Raw genomic sequence first — 20,669 nt, forward strand, 5'->3', positions numbered from 1 at the left:
AGTCCGCCTGCCGATGCAGGGGACACGGGTTCATGCCCCGGTCCGGGAAGATCCCACATGCCGCGGAGCGGCTGGACCCGTGAGCCATGGCCGCTGAGCCTGCGCATCCGGAGCCTGTGCTCTACAACTGGAGAGGCCACAACAGTGAGAGACCCGCACCACCGCAAAAACAAAAACAAACAAACAAACAAAAAAACACAACAGGATCATAGGTCACTGTGAAACAATACTTATTCATTTAACCAAAGTCACAAAATGATTAAAAGAAAACAAATACGGATCACCTAAGGGCACAGAGACTCATACAATCTGTTATCAAAAAGGATCACTTCTAACAGAGAGAGATCAAATTTGTCTTGTATTAGCTTACTTAACAGAATCCATTTACTTAGTTAACTTCAATCTAAATTTAGTTAATCCTGACCTTGTATAAAACTTTCTCAGTAAAATGTAATTCCATTCCTCATACCTTCTTAACTGAAAGCACACATTCTACCATACTGAAATGTTTTATTATTTTCAATAGCTTTAATTATATATTTAAATTAGAATCCCCGACTCTTAAAAACCTTAATTTCTAGTGAAAACCAAGAGACAAGTAATAGTTACCAAAATCTGGAGAGAGTATTTTAGATGATTTTTAGAACATAATTATTCTTATAGAGTTTACCTAAAAGCTCTTATCTCGTTTCCATTTACTTTAAAGTTTCATCATATCAAGTTATTTCTCTTGCTGACAAATTTTCAACAGGTATAACACGATTTTATTTAACTTCTATTAAACCTAGGTGCAGTGAAAGTATTATACTTAATGTTGATGGCTCTAAAGATATGCCTATATTAATTAGATCAACAAACAAACGTTAATACCAGGTATTAATTTAATACTAAATATTTCCCAGTTCACGTGAACCTGAAAACTCATTTATCTTAATTTCTCTTGTATTTAGAATTGTTTGCTTTCTAAGCACTTACTTTTCTTTAAGCCAATTAAATAGAGATCATTTACAGATTAACCATAGCAATGTTATCCAAAGACAAAGACACATACAAACACACAAACAGAGAGATATCATAGCTCTCATTTCAAAATTTCAGCCCTGAGTCGGGTACAGCAAGGTAAAACCCATCAATTTACAAACGAGGTTGGATTAAAATTGGGTTTCTGGCAGATGGAACCAATCAACCTCACTTGTCTAGATGGCTAAACCCTTTTTACTAATATTTATGGAAAACAGGTTCTAAATTACTTTACCCTCTTTTTCAAAATTTACATTTTAAAAAGATGGCAGAGTTAAGGGTTCCTGAGAAGACCAGATAGGACATTTGCATCTCAAAGATACAGGCAAGTTTCTCCTAGGATGACTTTGTTTCCCCTTTGTTGGTCTCTGAGCAGACAAAGCCATTACAATCTTTCGGGCCTTTTTCATATTTCTCTGGGTTCTTACATTCAGCCGTTTCGGCCGTATCCCTATTATTGAAAACCAAATAAGCCCATTGGAACAAATCGTTCATTGGAGTCTGAGGACCAGCAGTTGCTTTCTGAATTTTGCTCCTGATGTCTGGGGCAGACTGGGCCATGAAATACATAGCCAAAAGGTCCGGTACCTTGGGGTAGGAGGGATCCACATATGTTCGGGACCCATGGCCCTGTAGGGTGAGGTCCCCTAGTTGGCATTCTGAGGTTGTAAGAATGAACGGTTTTGTATTTCTCCAGAAACTCCCTTGACCGGGATAGGCTGAGAAGTTTTCTGTGCCACCTTGGTGTTTACCACAGAATATGTGGCACCCATATCTATTAGAAAGTCAGTCAACTTGTTCCCCACTGTCAAAGTTACCCGGGGCTCCTGAGGGGAAATTAGAATTGGACGCCTCAAGTCTAAGGGAGTCCCCTGGCCTCTTACAGGATATCGGCGCAAGGGAAATTGCCCTGCTGCAGAAGTGGCTCCCGGTCCAAATTGGTTGCTCTATTGGGTCTTAGATGGTGATACTAAACCAGGTTCCTGTGCTGCAGGGGTTACTATAGAAACTGCTATTGGATCCCCATGGGTAGGGGAACCAGGAGGTGGTGAATATGTTGGCAGCATGGGGGGTGCAGGTGGAACACCTGCTGGTGAAGCCTGCTCAGCCACTGGGGGAGCTGGATAGGCTGGAGGGGGGGTTACGTTTTGAAATAACATGTCCCCACTCTAATTTTCTCCCTCTTCCCCCTGTAGAATACGTTCCTTCTTAGGTTTTCTTTCAGATCGCTGCACCATAAAGTGGCAGCCCTCTGACTCCTTTTCCTCCTGATCCAATAACATAAATGATTCTACATACGGAATCTCATCTCTTTTCCCTGCTCTTTTGCAAAACACTTCTAGCTGCGAGATCGTATAACTGAGTGAGCCATATAGAGGCCATCGTTCTTCTGATCCTAACATATTTTGGGTCCACACCCTATTACAAGAGTATATCATGTCTTTCTTAGTCATAGGCTCACGGCTATGTTTTGCCCATTTATCTAATATACTCCTCAGAGGGCTGTCTCTCGGGATAGATGGAGTATTTCCCATTTTTATAAGTTTGATAACACCAAAACACAAAAGACGCAAATTCCAACACAAAAGGCACAAACAAATTCTAGCATCGATGCACACAAAACCAAAACAAAACCAAGATCAAAACCAACGAACTAGTTCCCAACGGACCCGTTCCCAAAATCAGGTAGAGTCCAACAAAGATTCCCCTCTCCGCCAGGGTACCCCAACCAAATTGGCTTGTCCCATAAAGGAAAAGCCCAAACAGAGGGGGGAATGTGTTCCCTGTGTGCACGCCAGAGCGACTTAACCTCCAAAATCGAGTCCGTCAACTCGTAGAAGTTTGTCGGTTCCTTGCTTCAACTGCCCAGTGCTGGGGTAGCCGGTGCTGCTTCAGGGAACTTTGAAGGGAAGAGCCTCAGGACAAATGATCCTGGCAGCTGCTAGGGCCTCGCCCCGATATTCCCCAACGGGGACCTGCTAGCCACGAGCAGCAAGGTTCCCAGCTGGCTCAGCCAGATTTGTTACCGAGTCCAAGCTCACTCTGCTCACCGCACAACTGGCCGATAAATCGGGAGACGAGGGGCTGAGGCAAGGAATACGACTTTATTCGGAAAGGCGGCAGACCGAGAAGATGGAGGACTAGGGCCCCCAAAAAGCCATCTTATCAGAGTCTGGATGTCAATTTCTTTTATAGAATGAGAGAGGGAAGTAAAGTAAAAAGGTAGACTAGAGAGGGAGAGGCGGGGAGGAAGTAAAGTAAGAAGGGCCATCAGTCTTGCAAAACATCTCCTGGAATGGCCAGCCTCGGGGAGGGGAAGTGTTAATTTCTTCTTTCTTGCAGCCATTCACAGGTGGGCAGGGTTCCCTGAGAGAGGCCATGATGTATGATTATAAGAACGAAAGCAGGGCTTCCCTGGTGGCGCAGTGGTTGACAGTCCGCCTGCTGATGCAGGGGACACGGGTTTGTGCCCCAGTCCGGGAAGATCCCACATGCCGCGGAGCGGCTGGGCCCGTGAGCCATGGCCGCTGAGCCTGCGCGTCCAGAGCCTGTGCACCGCAACGGGAGAGGCCACAGCAGCGAGAGGCCCGCGTACCGCAAAAAAAAAAAAAAAAAAAAAAAAAAAAAAAGAAAAAGAAAGAAAGAAAGTAACGAAAAGCAGAGGCTAAAGTCAAAGAAACAGATCCAACATGCAGTCAAAATTGGCTCTTCCTGTTGCATCCCCGTGGGACCACTGCACAGTGTGAGGACTTGCCTCCACCACTCCTGCAAGTTTCTCAGTTGCCTGAGAATGCCCTTCTCGGCCAGGAGGAGATGTCCCTTCTTTGGAGCTAAAAACTCTCATGTAATATTTGCACTTTTATCCCAACACGTTCTCGCATAGGCAGCTGATTTGAGGGAAAACGTCAGGTCAGCCTCCTCCCTGACCACTCAGCCCAGACCCCTCAGCATCTTTCGACTGAGCAAATCCCAGTGTCTTTCAACTGGGCTCTCCTAGTATCTTTCAAATGCGGAGGCAGGTACCTGTTAGACACCACCAAATAAAACTCAGGATCTTCAACCAATAATCAGGAGCTCCAAGAACCAGGAGAGATTCACCCGAATTTGTCTGGATTCTCCGAGGAGGCGGATGGGCGCCAGAGGCCTCTGCTGGTGCAGATTCCAGACCCTCGTAGAGTTCAGGTGAAGGAGAGAAGTCTGCTCTAGGTCTCTTCGTCAGTCATTAAAACTGTCGACTGAAAAAAAATGCACAACCTTGTCGACAAAAATTAATCGATAGTCAATCAATGAAAGAAGTGGAAAATTTTATTCGAGCCAGATGTGAGGATTATAACCCAGAAACAGCATCTCAGAAAGCTCTGAGAACTGTTCCACCCGTTAGATGTCAGAGTTATATAAGTTTTTTGGAGCAGAGGGCTCTACGTTAAATGACGTATTATTGACAGTTTACACAAACCAGACCTAAATGTCATCGTGGCCCCTCACAAGATCAAGAGGAATGTTATCTTTTAAGAGGTTGCCTTGTTGATGGTAGGAGAATGTAGCTCTTTATGGTTGAGCAGGTATGTCTGACAATGGGGGAGGTTTTGTCGAGACATAAGGCAGATATACCATGCACACTAGGCAGAAAATTTTTTGTTTAAGTTTTTCTTGTCTTGCATAAAATATGAATTTTATTTCACAGCCTAAAAGTTGAAAATTATGTTTTTATTCAACAGACTTAAGCCCAGAAGACAGCCTCTCAGATAGCTCTGAGGGACTGCTCCGAGGTGGCAAGGGAAGAGCCAGGATGTATAGGAGTTTTTGCAACAAAAACCAGGTGGTCAGGACAGCAAAAGATTACTGTTAATTAAAGAAAACCAGACCTCTCAGGTTAATGAGTTTAGCGCTTTTCTCTGTACAAGATGCCAGAGTCGGGGCCCATTGAAATCATTCCTTTGAAATGCACCTTAACTATCTAGGGCCAGCATCCTGTTCTTTCCATTCCTGAATCCCCTCAGGGTGCACTGTCAAGGGCCGCTGCTGTGGCTGAGGGGGCAGCCTATTGTCTCCATCCTGAGCTCCCTTAGCGCTCACCGTTGGGGGTGGCTGTAGGGCTGAGATGGCTGCAACGGCAGGCAGCCATATCTTTGTCTACAATTTCCACCCCTTCTTTTTAATGCTTATTTTGGTGATCCTATTTTTAACTTAACAGAGCCCTTCCTTGTTCACTTTTTGTTGTTCTCTTTTCAAAGCCCTCTCTTCTCATTTTATTATACGTCACCTTGACTTTCTCAAGATGAGAAGTTTAAAGTTATATGTTTTCTTTTACCTGAGTTAGTTCTGTTTCCTAAAGGAGACTTTTCTTTCTATTTTTAATCTTATCTTTGTTTATCACTTTCATGCTGCTGGTGTTTTTCATTTGTATAGTGATCTTTAATTGTTCATATTTCAAAGTAAAGGCTAGGTTGATTTTTCCAGGTAACAGATGTGCATTACCTCTGCTGTTATTATATGCAGCTGTCATTGCCCACTAGGTCTCTCCCATGAATAAGAAGTTGAGTTGAGTATGTGGCAGAGATAAGCAGACAGAGGGGCAGGCTTTAGGCTGAGAGCCTTTATATTTAAGGATTAAAAGAGCTTTATTCCAGGATGCCTACTTCTACCATAGCATCTCTAATTCTCTCAAGGGAGTTCTTTCCTTTTTTTTTTTTTTTTTTTTTCTTTTTTTTCCTTCAGTGGGTAAGAAAACCCTCTCTGTTTAGTTTGGAGAATGGCCGCCTGAATGTCTCTACACTGTGTTTGTGGGAAGGGATGGAGAACTGGTCTCACTCCATAGCTCCCTCCTGTATATTTTGTGCTGCAGCTTCTCAACTCCATTTAATCCATCAACACACTTCTATGTGCAGTTCATCTTCCAAAGCTTTTTTTTTTCATCTCCTCTACTGATCTTCCCATTTTCTTTTTTGTTATGAGGCTTTTCCCTCTTATTAGTCTTTACTATCATTTTATTAGGGCCTCAAGGGAGAGGAAAGATAAAAATATGTTCTCAGAACACCATCCTTGAAGCAGACATGCTCATGACATTTTTTTCCTCCACTAGCTCTTTCCTGTGGGCTTCCTGAGGCCCCCAAGAACGGAATGGTGTTTGGCAAAGAGTACACGGTGGGGACCAAGGCTGTGTACAGCTGCAGCGAAGGCTACCACCTCCAGGCAGGTGCCGAGGCCACAGCAGAATGTCTGGAGACAGGCCTATGGAGCAACCACAATGTCCCCGCACAGTGTGTCCGTGAGTCCTTGGGTAGAGGAGGGGGGTGTGTCAAAGGGCTGGATAAGCAGCTGAAAAGACTCCTGCAAGGAGCGAGCTAAAAATCCAGCAATGGGAAAAGACATGGCCATGGAAGCTGGGGACTCAGAGAGCTGAGACAAGTGGGTACTGCCATCTACCAACCTGGGTTCCCATTTGAAACTGCTTCAAAGCACTGATAGACCATTGCTCCCTGAGATGTTTCCATAAACCATCACAGAATGTAGGAATGACTGGTCCACTTCCTTTTAGGTGGAAAAACTGTCAGAAAGTTGGCATGAATGTCCTTTGATCACGGAACTCCAAAATAACAGAGATATACTTCGGTTTTAAGGCCAGAGTCACACACTGGCAGCCTAATGGGCTATATCTAGTCTGAAGATACAAGGTTTTGTGTTTTTGTTTTTGTTTTGCTTTGGTTCTTTGGCCTATGCAGTGCTTTATTAAAAATTTTTGAATTTCTTCCCAACGTTTTAAAATCAGAAAATTTTACATAAAAATTCATATTTCTAGCTTCTCTTGAAAAAGGCAGATCTGACCAATTGGAATTTGCAGTCTCACATCCACAGTCAACACTGACTGAGTGCCACCTCCCTTTCTTTTTTTTTTTTTTTTTTGGCGGCTATGGCTCACGGGCTCAGCCGCTCTGCGGCATGTGGGATCTTTGCGGACTGGGGCACGAACCCATGTCCCCTGCATTGGCAGGCGGACTCTCAACCACTGCGCCACCAGGGAAGCCCTCCCTTTCTTTTTTAATTTGGCAGATCTGCCCACCCCAGCTTGCTGATTCCCCCCCCGGCTCACTTCACTCATTGACCACACCTGCCTGGGGACGAACGGCTCTTGGATTCATCATTACTGCGTTACGGTCTCCCAGTCCCCAGCTCTGGGTTGTCAGCGTCTTCCATAATTAATTTATTAATCCTCTCCACTTTTTACCTCCCCAGCTGTGACCTGTCCCGACGTCAGCAGCATCAGTGTGGAACACGGCCGATGGAGGCTCATCTTTGAGACGCAGTACCAGTTCCAGGCGCAGCTGATGCTCATCTGTGACCCTGGCTACTACTACACTGGCCAGAGGGTCATCCGCTGTCAGGCCAATGGCAAGTGGAGCCTCGGCAACTCTATGCCCACCTGCCAAAGTAAGCCCAGGAGGGCAGGGTGGGCCAGTTTGGCACAGTGCCTACACCCTGAGCCGTCTCATACCTGGGCTGAATTGGGGGTGGGGGGGGAGAAGAGGAGTATAGCCAGGGACTGCAGTGAACCCCCTTCTGATCACTCGCCTAGAACCAGGAGCTGGGGGGAGGCCTATTCCTTTAAGGAAGCACTTCTCAGCATCTTGTCATCTTATTAAAAAGCTGCCTCTGTCCAGGTGAGCATCCACTAATTCATTTACTGCACATTCATACCAGGTATTGTAGAGGTATGAGGAGAAAAGGTTGTGGTTCCTGCCTACAAGGAGCTGAGAGTCTACTGGAGGGGCAGACAAATAAAGAAGCAAGGATAACAAAGTGTGATAAGACCTATAATGGGAGTGTGTATAGGGGGAATGAATATAGCGCAAGGGACCAGGCCACCTATGTGTGCCTGCCTCTTCTCCACTGTAAGTTGTTTTTCTTTGGTTCTTTAAGATAGTTTCAAAGGTCAGGGTCCCTGGGAAGCACCTCTGAGATGGAGGTTTGTTCGGGAATGCCCTTGGGATCACCACCTGGGGAAGGGAAGGGAAGGGGAGAGTGAGGGGAGGCAAGAGGAGGAGAAGAGGTGGGGCTGGGAAGATGGAGAAGGTGATCTCTGATGCAGTATCAGAGAAGGCCTCAGCTGACCCTGCAAAGAGCTCTGAATCTTGGTGGCCCTTCAGAATTGTCACAAGTTAGGGCAGGAGGCCTTTATACTTCCACACTGACCAAACACTGGGTGCAGGCTGCCCCGGGAAGAGAGCATGACCTTAGGTGGGAGGACTCTTTAACCAAGGCGGTCTGAAGAGGGCTCACAGCAAGGGGTGTTTGCCAGCAGCTGGGGGAAGAAGTCCTTCAGTCCTAAAAGGGGGTCTGAGTGGGTCAGCACAGCATCCACCAGTAGGGATATTCTGATGCTATTTACTGAATCAGTAAAGATGTGATAGAGGAAGTAAGTGTTTGTGAAGGGACAGCAGGAGATCACTTAGGGCACAGGGGGACATTTGAGACTGGGTAGGAGGAGTGGTATCTTCCCAACACCTATGACCCAAGACACTGTTACCTTTGTTCATCCAAGTCCAGACTCCGAAGTGGAACCATGTATGTGACAGAGTAGGAGTCACGAGCGTGGCATAGCTTCCTTACAATGAAGGCGCTCACGTCTCAGTGCAGCCAGGGGCCGTCCGCAGTGCTGTGTGGAGAACGAGTGTAGGGCTGCTGCTGGGCTCGGCAGAGAGCACAAGGGCAGTGCCTGGCAGTGTCTGCCCTGGACGCCGAGGGGCACACCACAGAGTCGCCATCTCTCTGGCGCCGTGGTTCCTAACAAGGGTGCACATCCAAAACCCCTGAGGAGTTTTGGTTTTCTTTAATACACACGCTTGGGCCATATCTCCAGAGATTGTGAATCGTGGGTCCAGAGTGCAGCCTGGACATTTTTAAAGCTCCTCGGGTGCTTCTGGCGACACCTCCAGTTAAGAATTACGGGCCCAGCGTAACAGCACAGCAGTCAAGGTGGCGACCCGTATTCTGGTCAAGAGTCCCATTAGAGTAGGTTAAACGGATCTTATTTTTGTCATTATTCTTGCTAATCAGAAGCAGCAGGGCTTCTGTGGCCGTCTCTCAGGGCTGGCTTCCTGAGCATTTTGTGGTCTTTATAGTCATCTCCTGTGGAGAGCTCCCCATCCCGCCCAATGGGCACCGCATCGGAACCCTGTCCGTCTACGGAGCGACGGCCATCTTCTCCTGCAACTCCGGGTACACGCTGGTGGGCTCCAGGGTGCGAGAGTGCATGGCCAACGGGCTCTGGAGTGGCTCCGAAGTCCGCTGCCTCGGTAAGTGACCTCCCTGGACCTCTCCTGTCCCTTTTCCCCTCCTCAGGACAGGTTAGATCTTTCCAAAGCTGCATTCCAATCTTTGAACTGAACTGTTTTACCTACTGTCATAAAATGCTTAATCCAAACAGCTATTGGCATCTACCATAAGCAAAACCCTGAACAAGCTTCCCTTGGAGTGCCCAAACGAATGAGAGGAACTTCAAGTCTGAGGAGACAAACCTTTGAGGGGCTCTCATTCTGATCAAAAAGACACCCCCTTCTTATTGGCCCTTGTATGATGGGTGAAGCCCCAGTCTCTGCCTCCAGGGACACTTTACAGAGACACATTCCTGCAGCACACCTAAAATACCATTTATATTATTGGTTTTTCCATAAGATCTTAGGGGAAAACCCAGAGGAACTTTTTGACAAACCCAATATGTATCAGCAAATTTTACACACATATGTATACAAAAATACAATATTATATGTACTATATTATATAATAAATAAATATTTTTGTCATTAGCTTGTTTTATGACAAAAATATGTCAGTGTATGACAAAAGCATAAAAAGCAACCTGGCTTACAGAGGACAGAGTTATCATTTCCCCCATGGTTAATCCAGTCCCTGCCTAAACATTAGATACTAAAGTTCTCTCTTCTCTCACACCTTTCTTGGACCCCTCAACTCCAAAGGAGGGTCCCAGCTACACAGACCCAACAGCATAGACTGACGGTCTGTTCCAGAGTGTACAGTACTGCCCTCCCCCTGTCTCAGGCCTCTGTTAGAGACACAGTCATGAGTTATTTCCAAACAGAGCCAAAAAATGCTAGTGGAAACACGAGAAATTCACTCTACCTAAACCCCATTTAAAAAAAATAACTCACCTAGGTTTATATTATCTGTGTTCCTTGCCACTCAAGAAAGAAGGATGAATTTAGCTGAGCCACCTGGTCTTACATGGTTATTTTCAACACGACCAGATTTTTTTTATTCCTTTTCAAATTCTTTTCCCATTTAGGTTGTTACGTAATATTGAGCAGAGGTCCCTGTGCTATACAGTAGGTCCTTGTTGGTTATCCATTTAGAATATAGCAGTGTGTACACATCAATCCCAAACTCCCTAACTATCCCCCCACCCCCACCCCATTCCCGGGTCCCCGCTGGTAACCATAAGTCCGTTCTGTCAGTCTGTAAGTCTGTTTCTGTTTTGTAAATAAGCTCATTCACAGCTAGGCTTTGACTGCCTTAATGAGACCACGGTGCCCCCCATGCAGTCGATGCTCTGGAAATGCTGGCTGATGAGAAAAAGAGGGGGACGTTCCCAGAGGCAGGGCAGTAACAGTGATCGTTTCTTACCCATGTACAGACACAGAAACTAAAGCTCAGAGATGGGTAGCCATTTGGAATGCAACCTTGGGATTTGGGATTGCCAAGTCTTCAACACCACTTCTATCACGTCTAGGATTCCTGAAGTCAGTCCTGGATGCTGCAGTCAGGGGGAGGTGGGAAAAACGATGGGTGGTCCTTTTCCCCACCGTCCATGTCTCCCCCTCCCCTCATTTGACCAAGTCCCACCTTATTTTCTATAAGCTCCTCTTCAATTTACTCTCTTTTCCCACATCCCACCAAAGCTGGACACTGCGGGACCCCTGAGCCCATCGTCAACGGGCAAATCAATGGGGAGAACTACAACTACCGGGGCAGCGTGGTGTACCAGTGCAACGCCGGCTTCCGCCTGATCGGCATGTCTGTGCGCATCTGCCAACAGGATCATCACTGGTCAGGCAAGACCCCTTTCTGTGTGCGTAAGTATGGTACCCACTCTCCCTAGTCACGGGCTCAGGTGCAACGTGGACTTTCTCTTGTGTTGTCTTGATTAGGTTAGCTAGAGGTTTTTGTATGTTTTGTTAATGTTTTTCAAAGACAATAATTACAGCTGTTGTTTTCAGTTTTCTGCATCATTAATTATTGCTTTCATCTTTATTATTTTCTTCCTTGTGATTAACTTCTTTGATCATTTTCTTGCTTTTGAATTAGGAATTTAGTTCATTTATTTTCAGTCTTTCGTGTTTATTGATTATTATGGATGTAAGTGTTTAAAGCTATAAAATTTCTTCTGATCACTGCTCTAATCATACCCCACAGATTATAAAAATTAGGGTTTTATTATTTCTCAGAAATTCTGTAATTTTGATATTAATTCCCCCTTTTGCCTAGAAGTTTTTTTTAATAAGAGAGTGTGTGGTTTTTATTTCCAGATGGAAGGACCTTTTGGATTTTTACATTGATATTCATTTCTAATTGATTGCACTGTATATAATATTTCTACTTCATGGAATTTACTGAGGCTTCCTTGGTGGCCTAATATTTGATCAGTTGTTATGAATGTTCCATGTGCATTTGAGAAGAAAGTGTATTAGTGTGTTAAGTTCTATGTATAATCGTAAGACGTGCCTTATTGATTTTGTTGTTTATGTCTTCTGTATGCTCACTTCTATTTTTGTCCACCTGACCCGTTTTGTTCTGAAATTTGTGTTTCAAAGTTTTCTTTCATCAGTGTTCTTCTATTTTTTCTTACATTTCCCGTAGTTTCTGTTATGTAACAGTAATTGCTTTATTTGGTAATAGATATTCATAACTATTATACCTACATTGCAAATTGTGGTTTTAGCCTTTAAAAAAATCTTCATTATCACTTTTAGTATTTTCTAGTTTGAATTGTACTGTGTCTAATACTATTAGGCTTATGCCCGCTGCTCTCATCCTTTGCCCATTTGCCTGGTATACCTTTAACCACCCTTTATTTTAGACTTTCTGAATCACTTAAATTAGATGTGTCTGTTATATACATCATAGAGTTGGGCCTTGCCTTCTGAGCCAGTTTGAAGATCTTTTTCTTTTAATAGGTTAGTCAAATTCATTCACATATATTGTTATAACTTATATGTTTGGTTTTAATTCTGTCATGTTTAATTATTATGTGTAAAATATAATACACATATTTCTTTCTTTCTCTGTATGATGTGTTCTCTTTGCTTTTTTTGCTTTGCTTTTTTTCTTTTTTCATTTGATATTTAGGAAAGGTTATTAACTTGTATGTCCCTTTCCTGTAATCAGTGCATTGACATACCAGGATCCTTTTTCAATATGTTCACATTTAAGATAGACTTTCTCTTTCTAGCAGTGACTTTAGATCAATATTCCCCTGCTCCCCTCCTCTCCTCTCCTCTCCATACAGCCTTGCTCTCTACAAAGGCTTGCGACAGAAGCATGAGAAATAGTTCTCCCTGGGTTTAGTGTTTATTTTTCTACTTACACGTAACTTAAAAGTTTACAGCATTGTCTGTCTTCTAGTTATGCTGCAGGCCTGGACTTTCTACAGTTTTATTTCTTCTTCTTGTTAGTCTGCATTTTGGGAATTTAGATGGCCACTGTTTATTCTCAGTTGCCTGGAAGTAATTTGGAAAATTTTTCACTTTCTAAAGTTCCATAAAGTGAGCCTTTATATAGAGTGCAGGTTTTGTTCTTAATTTTTGTAAGGCAGGTTTTTGTTTTTAATTCTCTTTCATTTGGTTTTTCATATATGAGATGGAACAATGAAATAATGAGCCTTAACAAGCAATGCATGAAAACTAGTCTTGATAGTTTCTTAAGTATTAAGAAATGCTTTACAGAAAGGAAGGTTTACAGAAAGGAAGACCTATCTATATTCAGTCAGCCTTCTAGATGTGTCTAAACAAAACATGTTTCCTGGTTTAATCCAGGAAATGCAAATTCAAATGCCTTTAAGAAATTGACACAGAATATGTGTGAAAAGATTTGGGTTACCAATAATAGGGAATGTTGGAGTCTGAAAAAATGGAGGATGTCTGCCGAACCCAAGATACTTAATTTTGCACCTGGTCCTTACTGAAAGGCAGTATAATAAAGCATTTGGACACTTGGACCCTGGACCTAGATTGCCTGGGTTCAAGTTCCAGACCTACCACTACGTAGCATGTGGCTTTAGGCAAGTTAGCTTATCTCACTAGGTCTCTTTCCTCATCTATGAAAAGCAGGTACCCCAGAGACTATTGCGAGGATTAGTCAATAATGTGAAACGGTCAGAAGCTGCTGTTGCTGTTGTGATGATAGTGTGGTGGTGGCGGTGATGCCACCGCCCTGTCACATCACAGAATCCAGGATCTCTTGTACCAAGCTCCATTCTCTCCTGGAGCACAGAGTTTTAGGAAGTATCTGGAGTAGGACGGCAAGAGGAATAGAACAAGTGATTGCTCTGTGGCAGGTACTGTGTTAGCTGCCATCACCTATGGACTCAAGGTTTATGATATCTACCAGACTCTCAGAACTTTCCAGCCACCCATCTACATTTCCTCAGTCAGCTCCCTTGTCCATTCTGCACAATTTCACAGCTGATTCACAATTTCACCTCCTTTCTGAACACCCGTGTTCTGTTTGTCAGCAAATAGCAAATAGTGAAGATGTCCTGAAAGCAGAGAAGCTAGGTTTAGAACTCAGACAAGCCACTTAGAAACTGTGCCTCTTGAACAAGTCCCCCGACTCCTCTGAAACTCTCTTTTCCTATGAGGATAACGATGGTGCCTACCTCAGGGGGTTGTCAGGATTAAATGAAATAATGCATATAGACCCCAATAATTGTTAGCTAATCATGTAATCTCACTTTCTACTGTGCAGAGAAAATAGAAGCCATCGAGTAATAACCCCTTCCACTTCCTGCTTCCCTGGCTCGCACGTCTGTCCTTGTCACTTCCCTCCTATCTAGAAGGAGGCCCAAGGCTAATCCCTCCATGGGTCTCTGGACCTCCTTCCCTTCTGCCTTCCTAGTAAGCTTAGTCTGTTTTTATTCTCTCCTCTGAACTGTGGACCTTCCATTTCTATTAATTTCCCTCAGCCTGTGAGACCGAATTCAAGAAACCTTTCCTTAGTACCTACTTCGTGCCAGGTGCTGTGTTAGGTGTTGTGGGTAAAGATGAATTGAATGTGCTGTAGTCTCGGCCCTCAGGAAATCTGGGTCCAGTGGTGCATGTGGTCGACGTCCAGTTAAGCCCCAGTCCGGCAGAACTCCTCTTTTCCTTCCCAGTGGTGTGTTCTCCTTCTCCCTTTGCGCCTGTATTCGTCAGGGCTCTCCAGAGAAACAGAGCCCTCTGGGCCATCTGACGAGTCTTGAACTCTCCCCGTGGTTCTGTGACATTCCCACCTCCTGTGAGCTTGACTTACTGCTTTGCTGACCACCTCCGTGTCCTTTGCGGGCATTTCGGTCAATCTGCAGCCCAGAAGCTGGTACTCCTCCCAAAGGTTTTACTCCTCAGCCCTCTTCTCTCACTCTATACAAGTGCTTATTTTAGCCTTTGGGGTCATGACCCTTTGTGAGTCTGGTGAGAAAATGGATCCTCTCCCAAGCTGATCGCAAACACCCAATATTTTGCAAATAATTTCAGGGGATTCACAGACCCTACGAAGCTTACCTCCATTCCCCCACCACTTCACTAACCTGGCAAAGTCCTGCTCAGCCTTGAGACCCAGCTCATAGGGTACGCCATGCCCTCTGTGGACCCTCCTTAACCACTCCCTCCCTAGCAGAGGATAGGTGCCCCTCCTGGGCACCGGCCTGTCTCGGCACCAGCCGTGGTGTTGTGACGGCCTGCATCCCTGCCTGCTCTCCTACTAGGCTGAGAAGTGAGCCCCCTGAGCTCCTTGCATGTCATCAGTATGTAGCAGAGTGTCTCGCACTTAGTGCGCGGTAAACATTTAATGAAGAGCAAATGCATGCATCTGTTTTTAAAGCAACCCTGTTAATGCATATTGAAATGCTTACTTTACAGATATAGGAGCTGAGGTGTAGAGTGAGTTGTCCAAAGGAAGGAAAAGACAGAGCTGAACTATAAACCCTGGGCTGCTGGCCTCCTAGTGCATTCTCGTCCCGCCACACCGGGCAGTCTTGAACACCTGTAGTCCGTTGTAACAGCATGCCTCTGCCCAGCTCTCTCTGCTAGAGTCAGGGAGGCTACTGTTGGGATTTCCATAAGAGAACGGGCCCAGAAAGACAGCAGACGTGGCCACAGCCAAAAGCGGGTGCTACTTGGCCTTGTTCCCCGGCCTCCGTCCATACCATTTGGGTCTGGGGTGGGGTCCTCATAAATCCAAGTGTTGGGATAAGAAAGCATTCCTCATGGCTCCTCAACCGCTCACAGCTAAAAATCCAGAACCAAGGGAGAGGCCTCAAAGCCATCAAGTGGGAGTTCAACCCAAAGAGACTAGGTACCAGGCAGGCACTCAACAGAACTAGGGATGAGGGAGCAGAGCAGAAGTCAGACATCCATCCATTCATGGCTCACTCATTTGTTCATTCACTCAGCAAATATTTATCAAGCTCTTCCTGTGTGTCAGGCACTGATACATACCCGAAAGATACAGCAGGGAGCGAAACAGAGTCCCTGTCCCAAGGAGCTTCCATTCAGGTAGCGGGAGACAGGCAATGAACACATGAAGAAGTACATGCAGAGTGTGCCAACTGCTATGGAGAAAAGCAGAGCTGGGCTAGGGGGCTGGGCAGTACTGGGGAGGTTGTTTATCTGGTCGTAAGGGAAGGCCTCTCTGCTAGTGACATCTGAGGGGGCACCGGAGGATATGAGTGCAGAAACCAAGGGATGTTCCAGCCAAGAGGGAAGCAAGTACATAGGCTCTGGGGCAGGAACTTGCTGGTTCAAGAAAACTCGAAGAGACCAGCGCCACTGGGTGGAGTGAACTCCACTGCTGGGAGGAAGCGGGGAAAGCCTGAACCCTACAAGCACCAGAACACTCTTCCTTCCCTGCCCAGGGTTGAACAAATTACAGAAGGAAACAGAGTCATAGGTGGAAGACAAAATATCACTTTTATTCCTGATAAAGACTAAGTTGGAACCCATAGCTTAATGTGAGAGCCGAGTGGAATCTGCTCAATAAACCCCAGAACGGGGTGGGTTCACACACAGTCAGAGGCAGCACTGCACTGGGGCGGGCATCGCTCCGTTGCTGGGGAGAGCCTGTCTCTGGAGGAGTGGGGCAGAGCAGCGCTGCCCACGGGCCGCTGGGTCCCAAGAGGAGAAAGGCAGGGCTGAGCCTTTATTCTTCCCAAATTGCACGATGGGCCGCTCCACGTTACCCGGGGCAGAGTAAGGAAGAGAGCAGAGAAGAAGGCCAGGAATTACATGAATTGAACTCCCTTCACGTGGAAGGAGTGGGGGAAGGGTTGTGCCCCCACTAAGAGCTCTGGTTCCCACTGGTCTGTCAGAGTGACCAGTCCCTCCACGCAGGCATGGTTAGTATTGACTCTGGCTCCATCCAGATTGGCCCAGGAACTAGGCTGGGTCTGCATGACATGAGGGGTAGTCACCAGTGTATCTGGCGAAGAAGAGTGGAGTTGGGGAGCCAGGGGATAAGGGAGAGGAAACGAGGCGGGAGGGACAGAGAACGACGCTGTGAACCTAACACCCTGTGGAAGTCCAAGAATGACTTCTCTCGTGTTGTCCAAGCGGTGGACATGCCTTCAAAGAAAAGGGAATGTCCACATGCTGATTTCAGGGAAGCAGAATTTTGCAGCAAAAGAGACTAAAGTTAGACCTAACGCTGAACTTCACTGATGGGTATGAGAAACGCCAGGTGAGGAGAGGATGGACTTTGGGGGATATGGAATAACAGGAGGGCTTACCTCTCTTCTGTTCTGATTACAGCGATTACCTGTGGACACCCAGGCAACCCAATGAACGGCCTCACCCAGGGCAACCAGTTCAACCTCAACGATGTGGTCAAGTTTGTTTGCAACCCTGGGTATGTGGCTGAGGGGGCTGCTCGGTCCCAGTGCCTGGCCAGTGGGCAGTGGAGCGACGTGCTGCCCACCTGCCGAAGTGAGTCACCCTTCTTCTCCCCTCCCCCACCCCCAGTACCTCTGCCATCTCTGGTCTGTGACCCACAAGCGGAAGCCAGTGGATTCCATTGTGGTGCTACTTTGACCAAATGGGGAAGACTTGGGACAGAAAAGAACCATAAATGGGGGCTTTCTCAACCCCTAGATACAGCCACGTCAAATTTCTTCACTGGTTATGTAAAGAAAGCAAAGGACGTTCATCTTTCAAACTAGAAATGGAAAACCATCTTCTGTTTACATTTCGTAGACCCAATAATTCACCATTATCATATCGAGCCCCATTCTTGATGAAAGAAAAACAACCACAAGGGTTCAAATGAAAACTAAAAAGCCAGCAGTCTAGGGGTTGGGATGAAGGAGGAGGGAAGAAATGAAACCACGGACTCAGGAGGCAGACTCTGCGTAGAGGATATTCCAGCCCCATTCGGTCTTTTTAGGAAATAGCTTCTAAAACTTTTAAAGGCTGCTCACAGCAATGAAGGGCAGTGGAGCTGTCTGCCTCCACCCAAGAGTGGCCTGGCAGGCTAGCCGAGGTTCAGGAGAGTCAGACAGAGTGAACTGTGAGCGAGGCCAGCCCTGGTCTGGAGGTTGATCAAGTCTTCACAGCTGTAAGGTGTGAGGACTGAGACTCCCTCAGATGACAGCTCCTCCTCGCGGTGTTTGGGGGTGCACGGCGATTGGCTGTGCAGCGTGTCACAAGTCATTTGTAACTGATATTAAAGAACCAAATTTTTCAAATGATGTTTTAAAATCATTAAAGATACATTCACAGCTAACCTTAAAATAACATTCCTCTCAACATTTCAAGGTGCCATTTTGAGTGAGACAAGGTTCTAGGGAACACAGGGCAAATTGTCATGACCTTGAGTTGACCTTCCTTCCATCACCTATCCAGGCAGGAAGGAGCTGAGAACTGATGCTTTGGGGTGTTGTTATCCCATGCCCCCTTCTCCTCAAGAACTGTGCTCTGTCTCCGCAACACAAGGTCCTGTCCTGTAACTTCAGCTCCCCCGGTCCCAGCCCCTTCCCAGGGTGCTGTACTCAAGGGCCGATCTTGGAAACAGACGGCTGGGGTAAAATCCTTAGAAATGATGGCCTCTGCTCCTTCTCCCCACCGGCCTATTCTCTACTCTGACAGAGTGACCTGCCTAAAATGCAAATCTGATCAAGTCACTCCATGTTTAAAACACCTTCAGAGACTTCCCACTGCCCTTAAGATAATAAAAGTCTCCTCTGCTGGTTTAACGGGGCCCACAGACCTGGCCCAGCCTCCTGTCCAGCCCACTCTTCTCCACTTCGTCCACCCCCAGCCTCAGCTCTGCATCGGGTCCCAGCCACACTGAACCTCTTCCGGAGTCCTCACACAGTGCCCTGTGCCCATAAACCCCCCGGGGCACCAGACACAGTTTCCTCCAATGCATTCTTCTCTGTCCCCTCCCACCCTCTCTTTGTCTGGGTGATTTCTACCCAGTCATCAAGAGCCTCCTTCTGGGAAGCCTTTCCTGCTCCACCCCCTGCACGGGGCTAGATGCTCTGCTTTGTGCTTGCGGAACATTCTCTGCTGTCCCTATCAGAGCACTTATCAAACAGGATGATTGTTCATTTGTCCCTTTCTCTCTAGACCAGTAGTTCTCAATTGGGGATGATTTTATCTGCTCCCCTGTCCCCACAGGGGACAGATGTCGGAAGACATTTTTGGTTGTCACAACTGGAGGGTTTCTATCGGCATCTAGTGGACAGAGGCCAGGGATGCTGTTAAACATCCTACAATGCACAGGGCTGCCCCCTCAATAAATAATTATCAACCCAAGATATCCTTCGTACCAAGGTAGAGAAACCCTACTCCAGACTGTAAGTTCTGTCATATCCTCACTGCCCAGCACAATGCTTGGCACTCAGTATATCACGATAAACAACATGAATGAATAAAGGCTACTTACCTGTTTTGTGACTCCAACCGCTCTGAGCCTCAGAGAGGTTCATCAGAAGTTAAAACAGCTCACACCTGAAAAGCTTATCAAAGATTTTAAGTACTGGCCCTGCCCCCTTATGATGCATATGAGATTCAGGTAAAATGATGGATGTGAAAGTGTTTTGAAAGCAAAAGTACAGATCATCGGGCTTCCCTGGTGGCACAGCGGTTAGGAGTCTGCCTGCCAATGCAGGAGACACGGGTTTGAGCCCTGATCCGGGAGGATCCCACATGCCGCAGAGCAGCAGGACCCGTGAGCCACAACTACTGAGCCTGCACTCTAGAGCCCGTGAGCCACAACTACTGAAGCCCACGCGCCTGGAGCCTGTGCTCCGCAGCAAGAGAAGCCCCCGCTCACCGCAACTAGAGAAAGCCCGCGCGCAGCAACGAAGACCCAATGCAGCCAAAAATAAATAAATTATTTACTTTTTTTTTAAAGTACACATCATGGGTTATGAATAATATGGTCATTATTCTCAAATCTCACTCGATTTTGAGTTAAGCTGCTTTGGAAACACTTCAGGATTTAAAAGTCAAATTTATCCCCCAGGATTAATCTCCCCCTGAAATACTCATAAACGTGGTTAAAACAGTTTCCAGAAGAGCCCACCCCGCTTCCACAGCTTTGCTGAGGGAGACATTGTATCAGGGATCTGCTCACAGAGAGGAGGCATCCCTGCCCTCAAGGGATTCTTGTATTCAAACAAGTCACAATGGAGCGATCCAGGTTTGTACCGGGAGCACTGAGGAGGGAGAGGTTAACCAGTCTGGGAGGAGGTGGGAGGGCTTCTGCAGGGAGGTGATGTCTAGCTGGACATGGAAGAATGAATCCCTTAAGCAGGTGACCAAGGTGAGGGGAGAAGTACAGCAGCCTCAGGACAAGCTCACCTTCCCAGCAGGATCTCCTTTGTGTAGCCTGTCTTGGTCTGGAAATTTTGCTGTACTGGAAATACGTGCCTGTTTGGACTTCGGAATTCTCATTTAAAAGCGTAGGAAAATCCTCACGTCCAGGTCTCTACATCTAATCATCCCGTTCCATTGCAGTCATCAACTGTACAGATCCTGGGCACCAGGAAAACAGCGTTCGTCAAATCCACGCCAGCGGCCCGCACACGTTCAGCTACGGCACCACCGTGTCTTACCAGTGCAACCACGGCTTCTACCTCCTGGGCACCCCGGTGCTCAGCTGCCAGGGAGATGGCACATGGGACCGTCCCCGCCCCCAATGTCTCTGTAAGTTGATGTTATCTACTCACAATGATCACCCGTGCCTTCTGACAGGATGGTCCATATCAAAGAACAGCCCTCCTCTGTGTGTGTGTGTGTGTGTGTGTGTGTGTGTGTGTGTGTGTTCACGATGACAGTCACTGTGTCTGCTCTACGGATGTCACAGAGCATCTTGGGCCCGGTTGGGTTAGTTGCCACACCAATTCTCACGCTTTCTCTGTTCCTGGCTACAGGCTTTTTCTC

The 20,669-nt window shown here is 46.4% G+C and overlaps 1 protein-coding gene across 1 annotated transcript in view; it reads left to right on the top strand.

The window, feature by feature from the left end:
* Positions 1–20,669, top strand: part of CSMD2 (CUB and Sushi multiple domains 2) — a gene marked incomplete at both ends in the record, with an annotated part of 666,759 nt that overhangs the window by 603,440 nt on the left and 42,650 nt on the right. Inside the window, 7 exon segments of the mRNA XM_082658204.1 lie at positions 6,104–6,289; positions 7,255–7,449; positions 9,141–9,318; positions 10,863–10,926; positions 10,928–11,108; positions 17,034–17,207; positions 20,244–20,432. Coding sequence (XP_082514330.1) covers positions 6,104–6,289; positions 7,255–7,449; positions 9,141–9,318; positions 10,863–10,926; positions 10,928–11,108; positions 17,034–17,207; positions 20,244–20,432 — 1,167 coding nt within the window.

This window comes from Grampus griseus (genome assembly GCF_964374135.1).
Source record: "Grampus griseus genome assembly, chromosome: 1".
Lineage (NCBI taxonomy): Eukaryota > Metazoa > Chordata > Mammalia > Artiodactyla > Delphinidae > Grampus > Grampus griseus.